The sequence below is a fragment of the Antechinus flavipes genome, chromosome 1, assembly GCF_016432865.1.
Source record: "Antechinus flavipes isolate AdamAnt ecotype Samford, QLD, Australia chromosome 1, AdamAnt_v2, whole genome shotgun sequence".
NCBI classification, from domain to species: domain Eukaryota; kingdom Metazoa; phylum Chordata; class Mammalia; order Dasyuromorphia; family Dasyuridae; genus Antechinus; species Antechinus flavipes.
In genome coordinates, this window is record NC_067398.1 from 545,537,591 (window position 1) to 545,550,637 (window position 13,047).

The 13,047-nt window shown below is 30.5% G+C and overlaps 1 protein-coding gene across 4 annotated transcripts in view; it reads left to right on the forward strand.

The window, feature by feature from the left end:
* The window catches only part of TPMT (thiopurine S-methyltransferase), a 31,034-nt gene that overhangs the window by 13,351 nt on the left and 4,636 nt on the right, over nt 1–13,047 (forward strand). For 3 of the 4 annotated variants that reach the window (XM_051970637.1, XM_051970635.1, XM_051970633.1), the window contains 2 exons: nt 7,351–7,436; nt 9,799–9,843. In XM_051970637.1, coding sequence (XP_051826597.1) covers nt 7,351–7,436; nt 9,799–9,843 — 131 coding nt within the window. Of the gene's footprint in view, nt 1–7,350; nt 7,437–9,798; nt 9,844–10,233; nt 10,645–13,047 lie in introns of those variants that run through there. The other variant, XM_051970636.1, reaches the window with a different exon arrangement.

Genomic DNA, 13,047 nt, shown 5'->3' on the forward strand with positions numbered 1-13,047 from the left:
TAATAAGTTATTGTTGATTGATAGCAATACTATGTGTATATGAGGTTTATCACTATTTATGTGAGAAAATGAACCTCTAGCTAAATAAACTATATAAAATATCTTTCTTGGAGGAAAATTGACAACAGATTTGAAAAATTTTAGGGGAAACTACTTTATACTTGTAGGGAAGTGAGAATATTATAAACATATAACAGTTGTATTTTCAAATTGAGCAACTGGGAAAGGATTTTTTTTTTAAAGTTTGTTTCCTCATTTTTTAACGCAACCTTCCTTTCTCTGTTTTGCCATTTTTTTCTTCTCATGAATGTTCTTTATAAAAATTTTGCATTATTTATTTATTTATTTGTTCATTAAATATGAAATAGAAAAAAATCATTGTCTTGTGCAAAATGAGAGGATTCAAAATGTGAAAGAATAAATTTCCAGTTCAAGAAAGCCTATATAATAAATACTATACATTATATTCAGAACTGTCCATTTTTTCTTCTTTATAGGTTTTCTTTTGTTCTCTGTGCAGTTTTTTGCTTTGTTTTTGTTGTTGTTATTTTTGTTTTTTGTCATTTTTCCCTTTGCTTTCTCCCTTTTCCTCCCAGAAGGCTGCAGTTAAGTACAGATATATATATATATTTATATATGTATGTACACTATATGTATGCCACATACACATACATATATATGTATATGTATATAAACATATAGGCATACACACATAGAAATATATAATCATACACATATATATTCATATACATCTATATAAAGCTTTACTGTGTTTGTCCTCTGTTTTTCTGAAAGTGAATAACATTATGCTTCTTAGATTCAAGTCTTTCCATATTTTTCTAAATCCAGCAACTCATATCTTATACCACAGCAATATTCCAATCTTTTACTATCTAGTCATTTCAAATAGTCTAAAATAATATCGATTGATATGAGTGTCATATTGTATAGTCTTTCTTTTTTTTCTCTTTTGATTGAATCCATTTTAACTTTATGATCAATGATTACTACCTTTGCTTTTCTTTTCTAATAAATTGTGCTTCTGATCATCATTTTTTGTTTTCTTTTTTTAATAATTTCAAAAATATTCTATCTCATAGTGAACTTTCAATTCTAAGTGGTCCCTACTATTTCCCCAGACATTGTCATGTAATGTAATTAATGAATCTATAAGAAAGTAACCTGATATTTTTTAAAAAATTAAACTTACAGAGGATTTCTTTTTTAAAGTGAAGAATATTTTTAATATGACAAATGGCATTGCTTCTCAATGGTGCTTCTCAGTCCAGTGTCTCTTTTGAAACTTTGATATTGTTTTTTAAAAGTAAAGCATTTCTCCATTCATTCTTCCGTCCATTCATTTTGACCTATTTATATGCTGCCCGTAGCTTCAGAAGGCTTGGCAAAGAAAATATTTCATTTCACTGGGCCTCCTCTTAGATGGATTATACTTATTCCTTAAAATTATTGACTCAAATACCGGTAGGAAATAGAGGAAACCTTTGGTTCCACCCAAAAGAAAACATATTGCATTAGCAAAATCCTCTTTTTTAAGATGATGGAGCAGCATTTATAGTCAGGGCCAAAACCAATAAGATGGGTACTTAACAGCTGTGAAAGTTGCTGAGAAGAGAAAATGAAGAAAATTGGGCACAAACATTCTCCTTTAGGAAGAAATTACATCTTAATATTTGAAGGATTATTTCATAGTTGATTCTGAAGAAACTGGAGAATGACTTGCTGCTGTAAACTTGACAGAATTAACCATTACCTGTTTCCAAAGACACAGCTGCTCTTTCTCCTCTTGCCACTGACCAAAAGGGTTTGAAAACTTTAGAGACTAAATAAAGAAAACCCCAAAAGACCAACCTAGAATATAACTAAAATATCAAATAAATTAGAAGAACATGGAACACATTATCTATCAGGTTTATAGATAGGAGAAGAATTTATGAATAAAAAAGAAAGCAAGCATTGTAAGATGTAAAATGGATAGTTTTTATTGCATTAAATTAAAAAGGTTTTGTCCAAATAAATACAATGTAGCCAAGATTAGAAGGAGAGCAGAAAATTTAGAAATGTTATATTTTCTCAGATAAAATTCTCAAATATATAGAGAACTTTGTCGTATTTATAAGAGTATAAGTCATTCTTCAGTTGATAAATGGTCAAAGGTTATAAACAGGTAGTTTTTCAATAAAGAAATCAAAAATAAATGCATATATACATATATATGTATATTCACACACCCTATATATAGATATTCAAGTGAAAAAATGCTCTAAATCATTATTGATTAGAGAACGCAAATTAAAACAACTTTGAGGTATCATCTCACAACTATCAAGTTGACTAAAATGAAAGAAGGGAAAAATGACAAATATTGGAGGGATATGAGAAAATTGGGACATTAATATATTGTTGGTAGAATTGTGAACATATCAAACCATTTTGGAGAGCAATCTAGAATTATGCCCAAAGAATTATAAAACTGATCCACTGATACCAGTACTAGGTCTGTTTCCCAAGATGATAGGAAAGAGAGGGAAAGAACCAATATGTTATAAAATATTTATAGCAACTCTTCTTGTAGTGGCAAAGAATTGGAAATTGAGGGGATGCTCATCAATTGGGGAATGGTAAACAAGTTGTGGTATATGATTGTGATGGAATACTGTGCTGTAAGAAATGATGAGCAGGTTAATTTTAGGAAAACAGGGAAAAGATTTGCATAAAATATTGAAGAGTAAAATGTACAGAATGGAGAGAATATGATACACAGTAACAACAATATTGTTGAGAAAAAACTGAACAACTAAGGTATTCTGAATATTATAAATATTTACATCAACTGGTCTTCTCTCGTGTAAGAGGGAGGAATGGAGACAGTTTGAAACTAAAAATTTTAAAAAAGAAAATTTTAATTTAATTTTAAAAATAGTTTAAGGGACTTTCCCTACTTGTAGGCTCTCTTTAAATCTTCAAAGAATATTTAAAAAGTAACAGAGACCAATAATTTTCCTAATGCATTCTACTGGCATGCACTCTCCATTTGCTGAATATCAGATAACAGATTTAATATTATAAAATAATACAGAAATGCTCTCATGGAAACTTTTTTTCATCATTTTTTGATCATGATAAAAAGTTGCAGAATCTGTGTGTCTTCTTGTTGGGTTAATTACCTCTAGTATCTCTTCTTTTCTCTTTTCCCTCTGGCTTTGTTTGAGTTTCTTGCCTCCACTCTTCTTATTCTCCCAACCATCTTTCATTACTCAGGTTTATCTTCCTGCTGACACTCCTCTACTCCAAACTCTTCTGTGGCTCTCTGTTGTCTAGCAAGTTAAATTCATACTTGTTTGTCAGAATCAGATACTATCCATTCTTTGGATTCAACTCATTTCACTATCTTCTATTGATTTTTTTTTCATTTTTTTCAAGCTTAAAATTTTTTTTATTTCAAATTTAACAAACATGAATATTTCAATGTGTGACAAAAGAGGACCTTATATAAAACCATTTAAGTTTATGTGAATATTAAATTTAATTTTGTAGTATCAAAATTGCCTTTTAAAACGTTTACTTATGAATGTTTTGGTTACCTTCTATACTTTATTTTTTTAAATAACCTAATAGATGTCTTAGAAATGCAATGATATAAAAAAATAAGTAGTATACATTTTAAGTCCTATGCATTTAATACCTTTTTTCAATAAATATTCATTGTCAATAACAGTAATATAAAAAATTCTACTTTATTAAGATGGTGCATTGAAATAGGCTTTTTTATTTCTGTTTGTTGCAATATGATAAATTATATTTTAACTATTTCTTTCTGGTAATGTTATTTATTGTCCATGGTTTAATTTAGAGTAAGTGTGAAGCACAGAAATAAGTGAGTAGTAGATGGTGCCCTACTAGAGACCATACTGGCAAGTTCCAGTTAGGCAATGCAGCTCCTGCCTCCCTACCTCTCTTCCTTGTTTCCCTTCTCTTCTCACTCTTCTTTCTCCTAACCTTTCCCTCTTTCCTCTCTCTCCCCTTCCTTCCTCTCTCTCTCTCCTTTCTCCCTTTTGGTGCTAGTTGTCTTGGGGTTTATAGGCTAGATTTCTTTCATAAGGACCATGCCTTAAACAAAATCACTCTGGCTCTTATAGATTGGTACTTATAGATATAAGTACCAGTCCAAGCCTGACTTGCTCATTGTTTGGACCCGGAAAGCTGAGTGAGTTTAAATAACATTTATTTCTGTTTTGGCCAAAAACTCTAAGGATCTTCCCCTCCCAGATTCATTACCCATTGCCCTCCCAAAAGAGGACATTCTTTGCCTCATTTCTTTTTTTTCCCTGCAGTAGTATTTTATTTTTCTAATTACACATAAAGATACTTTTCATCATTGATTTTTGTAAGATATTGAGCTCCAAATTTTTTCTCTCTCCCTTGCTTACATCCTTCCTCCCCAAAACAACAAGCAGCCTGATAGAGACTATATATGTACAATCATTTTAAACATATTTCCATACTAGTCATGAAAAATGAAAAAAGAAAAATCAGAACAAAAGGAAAAAATCATGAGAAAGAAAAAGTAAATTAAAAAAAAAACTTGAAAATAGTATTCTTTGATCTGCATTAAGTCATAGTTCTCTCTCTAGTGGCAGATGGCATTTTTCATCCCAAGCCTATTGGAATTGTCTTGGATCACTAAGTCTATCATAGTTGATCATCAATCTATCATAGTTGATCATCAATCATATAAGTTTTCTATTATTGTGTCCAGTGTTCTGATTCTGCTGACTTCACTTAGCCTGAGTTCATGTAAGTCCAGACTTTTCTGAATTCAGTTTGCTCATCATTTCTCATAGAACAATAAGTCCATTATATTCATATACTATGACTTATTCAGCCATTCCCCATTTGATGCTTTGCCTCATTTCTTATCTATCCTTAATCACTGAATGGATATTGCCTCAGTTAAGCTGAGACTTGGAACAGACCTTAACTTAAAAAGGCCAAGGTCTTCCACTACACATCTGGAGCCATCTCCACTCACCCTGATTTGTATCTTCCCACTGGTCTCATGTGGTTTTAGAAGAAAGAGACTGGTGACTTTGCGTACCTCTCCCTCATTTAAATCCAGCTGACTTTCAAGTCATGGTCCCTGTCAAGAATAAAGGACAAACAAGTTTGCCTAGTCCCTTGCCACTTGCTTCCGATATAGTAGTACATAGGAACTTTGACCAAGTAATGGTCAGCCGTCTTCCAGAGATCTCACATCCACAGGCTATCTCCTAATGGAGAAGTTGGGACATCAAGAGAATGAGCCCATTTATTTTGGATATGGCCTGTGGAGGAATTCCTTTTGCTTGACTATATATACTTTTCCTGAGGGTTTTCTTTATCTTTTCTTTCTTCTTTTTCAATGGTAGTAGTGAGTGATAGAAGGGAGAGAAGATCAATTTTTAGTAAATGAAAAAAATAAAATTTCATTTAAAAATACTGATAGGTGCTTAATAAATGGTTTTTTTGTTTTATTTTGTTTTTCTGGGTTTTTTTGTTTTTGTTTTTGTTTTTTGCTGAGGCAATTGGGATTAAGTGACTTGCCTAGGGTCACACAGCTAGGAAGTGTGAGCGCATTTGAACTCAAGTCCTTCTGACTTCAGGGTTGGTCCTCTATCCATTGTACCACTTAGCTGCCCTTTTAATAAATGTTTGAATCAAATTAAATCCAATCAAACCTATTCTCAAGTACATTCCTATTTGAATATATGTGTTGAAGGAGATGTTTTCAAAATGACCAGGGAGGACTTATATGAACAGATGCAGAATGAAGTGAGCAGAAACAAAACAATTTATATAATAACAACAATACTGTAAAGATAAAGAACTTTGAAAGACTTAGTAACTTTGATGAACCAACCACTACCCTAACAACTCATGATGAAACATTATCCACCTTTTCACAGAGAAATAATGGGTTCAAAATATCGATTAAAGCATATTTTCTTCAGTTTCTTCTTGTTCTTTTTTAAAGAAGTATTAGAATGTTTTCTACTATGACTCTACTATGACTAAAATCTTCTGCTCTGAATTTTATGATGCTGATCTGATTAGAAATACAAACTCTCACACTAATACATTGTTGGTGAAGTTGCAAATTGAATCAACCATTTTAGAGAGCAATTTAGAACTATGGCCACAGGGCTATCAAATTGTACATATCCTTTGATTCAGCAGTGTTTCCACTGGGCTTGTATCCCAAAGAGATCATAAAAGAATACAAATATGTGCAAAAATGTTTGTGGCAACCCTTTTTGTAGTGACAAAAAACTGGAAACTGAGTGGATGCCCATAAGTTGGAGAATGGCTGAATAACTTATAGTATATGAATATTATGGAATATTATTATCTATAAGAAATGGTCAGCAGAATGATTTCAGAGAGGCCTGGAGAGACTTACATAAACTGATGCTAAGTGAAGTGAGCAGAACCAGGAGATCATTGTATACAGCAACAGCAAAATTACATGATGATCAATTCTGATTGACATGGCTCTTTTCAACAGTGAGATGATTCAGGCCAGTTCCAATGGTCTTGTGATGAAAAGAGCCATCTGCACCCAGAGAGAAGACTGTGGGAACTGAGTGTAGATCACAATATAATATTTTCATTCTTTTTGTTGTTGTTTGCTTGCATTTTGTTTTCTTTCTCAGTTTTGGTCCTCTTTTGATCTGATTTTTCTTGTATAGTATAATTTTGGAAATATGTATAGAAGAATTCCACATGTTTAATGTATATTAGATTACTTGCTGTCTAGGAGAGGGGGTGGAGGGAAGGGAGGGAAAAAATTTGGAACATAAGGTTTTACAAAGGTGAATCTTGAAAATTATCTCTGCATATATTTTAAAAATAAAAAGTTTTAATGAAAAAAAATTTAATTAAAAAAGAAAAGAAATACAAACTCTCATTCCAATATGAAATATTGTCTCTCACAAGTTTATCCTTTCTTGATAACAATGCCTTATATTGAAATTTTGGCAAGAATATAAATCTTTTCACTTTGAGATGCTTTGAATAGAATTTCATTTTATAACTTTTTTTAATTTTCAGAAAGGACTTGTTTTTACTATGTTAAAATGAGGATTAAACCATTTTAATCAAATTTTGATCTCCCGATTCCCTAAATTCCTAAAGCTCTTTATCTAGCACACTTTTTTTAAGCACATATTTTATCACTTACTTGTATACTCTTTCTTCCTATCTTTATAAAACTATTTTGTATGATTTATTTTGACTTTTACTTTACACAGAAAAGTTATATATGCAAAAAATCCCTTTTGTTTTCTTTTTTAGCTATGCCAAATTAATGTTGTCACTAATGGAAAAAGGTTTTCAATATCTCCTGGCTACTCTTTCATATGATCCAACTAAACATTCAGGTAAGTATTTCTTAACTACCATGTATAATAATAAGAAACTCATCAAATCAGTTTTAAAGAGTTTATAAATTAGTTCCTCACAACAAGCGTGAATGTAAATGTAATTATCAATTTTTAGAAATGAGAAAATTTAAAGCTCAAAAAAGAATTATTATGACTATAATTGCACACCTACAAAGAAAGTAGTAGATACAGATTTAGAAACCTTACTTTTTTGATTATAGATTCTCTGCCCTCTCCTCTTACAAATCTGTCATTCTTTTTAAAAAATGAGTTATAAAATAAGAAAACTGTTTTTGCTCCATTCATATTATTGGAATCCTTGGTGCAAGTTAAAATAAGTCTAGCTGGTAAAGCATGCTTATATGTAAGAGTAGAAGCTATAAAACTGCATACTTTTCAATTCATTAGTGCTACTACTGGGCCTATACTCCAAAGAGATCAAAAAAGAAAAAAAACCCTTTTATTTAGGGCAACTCTTTTTGTGTTGGTAAAGAACTGAAAGCTAAGGGTATATTTACAAATTAGAAAATGGCTGGATAAATAAGTTATAGTATATGAATGTGATGGAATACCATTATCTTGTAACAGAAATTGAAGGAGATGGTTTCAAAATGACCAGGGAGGACTTATATGAACAGATGCAGAATGAAATGAGCAGAAAAAAGCAATTTATATAATAACAACAATACTGTAAAGATAAAGAACTTTGAAAGACTTAGTAACTTTGATCAACCAACCACTACCCTAAAAACTCATGATGAAACATTATCCACCTTCTCACAGAGAAATAATGGGCTCAAAATATCGATTAAAGTATATTTTCTTCAGTTTCTTCTTGTTCTTTTTTAAAAGCCTGAGTAGTATGGGAATTCATTTTAATGTTCTATATATATTCATAATGGGTTCTATTTTTCTTGGCCTTCTTGGATAGGACAGAAGAAGGGAGAAACTTAGCAAATCAACATAAAATTGAATTTTGAAAATTTTGAAAAAGTAACATAATTTGTGTGAATGTGAAATATTAAATAAGGCATAGTATTTATTTTTTATTAGCTTATCATATTTTTTATTCCATCTTAGCTCATACTAGAAAAGTGTCTTTGTGAGAAGAGATTTATAGCCCTGTATATGTACAGAAAAGAAAGCTTAAATGAGAAATTAGTCTGCCCCATGACAGGTACAACACATTTCTACATTCATGTTGTATTTTACTTATGAATATTTGTGTTTGCTCACTCCTATGAGGGTGGAAAATGTATGGAGTAGGAGTAATTAAAGAGGTATACTAAGTAGGCAATGTAGGCTCTTATGATTTGACCTTTTAATTTACCTTGTAAGTTGAATTTGACAGTAAACCAAAATGGTTTTGGCTTCTATCTTATACTTCACTGCCCAAAGAATAAATTACCTTTTTTTTATTACTTTATAGAAGAATATTTATTTTTTTTCCTTGTTTTATTTATCCTGTTTGGCCTGATTGAATTTTAAAGTTTCACTATGCATATGGCTAATCCAGTTCTCCAGAAAAAAAAGGGGTGTGTGTGTGTATGAGATACATCATGTTTTTCATGTATGAGAAATGTCAAGTTAATTATTAATTATGCTATTGTTAGACATCCTTATGAAACAAGGAGCGTTTTTCTTTTCCATTTTGAAAATCATATCCAAGAAAATTATCATAAAATAAGACTCATTGTCTATAAGTAACTATATTACTTGAATGGAATCAGATTCTATACATATAAAGTTTATTACTATTGTGATTTTATAGGAATATAGAAGATAGCCCAGAGATGTTATACATGAGGGTAAGGAGTTATAGCTATATAGAGGAAGAAGTAGATAAGGAAATATCTTAATTCTAAGAAATTAAGTCTATTTAATTTCTTATTTCTTGTGTGTAAGAATAACATAGAAGCTATAAAACTGCATACCTTTTGACCCATCAGTGCCACTATACTCCAGAGATCAAAGAAGAAAAAAGACCTTTTTATGTATAGCAACTTATATTATGTAATATATATTACACAATAATATGTAATATTACAGGAAATGTCAAAAATTCTAAGGAACAGTTCTTATTTTATTCCTGTTCTGGCTGTAGCTTCCCCATGCCATGTTCCCCATCTTTACAAAATAAGAATGACAGGAAGAACTATGAATTCATTCCTAATGAAATTCTGGTTTTAGAACTAATAGATATGGAAATGAGAGCATCATTTTATTTCTTTGTGTAATCTTACTTATTTGGATAGTTGGGGTTTGTGTATAATAAATGAAAAAAATAGTTTGTTATTTTTAAGAATTGAAAGAATTCCATGTCTTTTCACTATACTTCTTTCATATATCTTTCTTTTAGGTCCACCATTTTATGTTTCTGATTTTGAAGTTAAACGTTTGTTTGGTGAGTTACCAAATTATGTTCATTGTCTTCTTTATAAAAAAATTCCAACAATTAATTTTGTTAGACTGTCATTTTACTATCAGAATAATAACAGTATCATATTAAGTATTCCAGAATTTCATTATTCAGATATATTCTAATATGACTCTTACAGTAAATATCCTGTGAGGTAACTATAACAGATTTTATCACCCCCACTTTATAGATGAGACAACTAAGTCTCAAGACAGTTAGTAAGGGGCAGTATAGTCTTTCCCCAACTAGTCTATAATGCCTTTAAGAATCTAGACATGTGTAGGTACGTAATATTTCTAATATCTGTGGGCCATGAGTGAATAAATGCATCATTCCTCACAATTCTAAACTTCAGTCCTTTTTTTCTTGTTCCAGGTTCAACATGTAATATTCAGTGTCTTGAGAAGGTTGATGCTTTGGAAGAAAGACATAAAAAATGGGGAATTGATTACCTTATTGAGATTTTATATCTCTTTACAGAAAAATAAATAAAAATTAAAGCTATATAAGATCTGATAACATATGTGAAATCTTACATGATCTTTACCTCCTTCAGCTTTTAGAAGTATCTTTATGTCAAGAAAATGTAATCAACATCTTTGAAAGTTTTGTTTTTGAACTCTCATTATATACCACTTACAGTATATATGTATGGAATATGCATGTAACTTCAAGAAATTTATAATGGGGCTACTATTTTATTACAATTATGATGATTCCAAAGTTGAGATTGAGTATTTTAATTTGAGCAAATTTAGAAATAAAAAATTACTCATGCCACCTTTATTCATGATCCCACAAAATCTAGTTCAAGATTCAAGCACTTTTTTATTTTAATACAGTTTATATCTTTATTACTTATTATAAATTTTCCAGTAAAAGTATCAGTACTTTTTTAAAAGTATTTTTCTAAGTAACTGACAGTGTTAGCCTTTATATTAAAATAGTAATATAGTCATCACCTGTACAATGCCAACACTTTTCACCTTTTAAAAATTTCTTTAATGTATTAGAACATATTATATATAATATATATGTATATATATATATATATATACACACACAGAGAGACATATAAATGTAAGTGTGTCTGGGTGCTTATATGTGTCTATGTATATATTTATATCTTGTTCCCATTTTACATAGTATAAATGTATAGAGCAAGGGGAAATGAAAATTATTAGGGCATAATATTGTATACCTTTGTCAGAAACAGTCATTGACTAGAAAATGTCACAAACATGTTACTTTGTTACAAACAAAAGGTTCAATCAGGGAGAGGAGTGCAGTTTTCATTATGTTAAAAAAAAAGCATTGAAAACTTTTTTTTAAGACATGTAGAAAAAGTATTTGACATGTAAATAGTATTCAAGAATAGGCAGCCATAATATGAAAAAGAGAAAGCTACATTTTTTTAAATTATGGCTAAAAATATCCAATGACCCATAATCTATAGGGTCTCAATTTTCATATCCAGGTTTCTAATACTGATTCTTCATTTAAATACATGGCAGTTTTTTGTTTTAATATTTAAATGTCTCACATATTGGAATTTTAAAAGGGTTAATCTCATAGTATTCTGATGTTTATTTTATTTTATTTATTTATTTTTGCTGAGACAATTGGGATTAAGTGATTTACTTTCCCAGGATCACACAGCTAGGAGGTGTTAAGTGTTTATAAGTTCATTTTTGAATTCAGGCCCTCTTGACCTATTTGACTCTATCTACTGGGCCACCTAGCTGCCCTCTGGTGTTAATTTCAAGGAAAAATAGAAGACTTTTTATTAACAATAAGTCTATACTATTTTAAAATAGGAAATCCTATTATAAGAATGGCTCAAAATAATGGAAAATCATCATAATTAGGAAGTTGGGTATTATAGGGATAAGTTATTTTATTTTGTATCTTTGCATTTGTGGTTCTTTTAGATGACCACTTTCAGAAACATTTTAATGACATTTGCAGGATTATTAATTTTTCCATTGTGTAATATGATATCCTTATCTATTTCTTTTAATAAATTGTCAGATTAAAGGAATACAGCTTTTCAAAAGCTACCAAAATGGAAATGTACTACACACAAGTCTATTTTTAGAGCAAATAAATCATTTCAGAATATCCTAAAAATACTTATTACATAATATAAACAGATGATTTGAGTCCCCATGCCACTCAAATGGTGTTAATTAAATACTTCATCCTTCCCAGGCCATGTACATGAATGCATTGTGAATCAATTATCGATATAGGAAACCCTGTAATAACTTATCTATAACTTACAATCTTAGAAAAATTACCTGGTATATTGTTAAATTAACATGATTAACCAAAGTTGGAATTTGCACTTGGGTCTTGAATGCAAGGCCATTTCACTATCTTTTCCATGGTGCTCTGTATTACTTTGCACATAGCAAATAGATATTTCATAAAGATGTGCTTAATTTAATTATTATTCCTTTAAGATATCCTAATTAATCATTATGGTTCTCTTATGAAAGGAAACTTAAGAAATAGATGAGATCCTGGCCTACTAGAGAAGACCCCTTTGCTACCTATTTAAGCAAATAGGGACCTTCTGACCTTTTATGATAGTTGACTCATGAATACTAACATTTGCCTTTCTCTCAGTACCAAGCAATAATAAAGATCTTTCATCGAAAGGATCCTTTGGAATGAGTTTTTTAAAGCAGAGCAGGTTGCTTTGAAATCACCTCATTTTTCATTGTATTTGTTTTATGATGCAGCAGCCTTTTATCAGAGGCACTTGAATTATGAATGCAGAAAATGGTAGGAAGATGGTAGGGGTATATCTTTGTAGCCTCTCCCTCTCCACCACAATCTTATAATTAGACTGTAGTAAATACTTTTATGTCTGGATTCTGTAACAGAATATAATTTTAAAATTGCAGCCTCCTGTAAGTCTAAATCTAATCAGTCAATCAGTAGGGCTTACTGTATGCAAAGCTAAAGGCCAGAGACAAAATATAGAAATAATTCCTTCCCTCAAGGAGCTAACATTCTTACAAAGACAATATGTACATAAATAGAGACATATAAAATAAAGATAGCAATCATTAACTAGCATTTATATTTCACTTTAAAGTTTACAAAGGGCTTTAGTCATCTTATCTTTACTATAATCCTATGAGGCAGGTGCTATTATTACTCCCATTTTGCACATAAGGA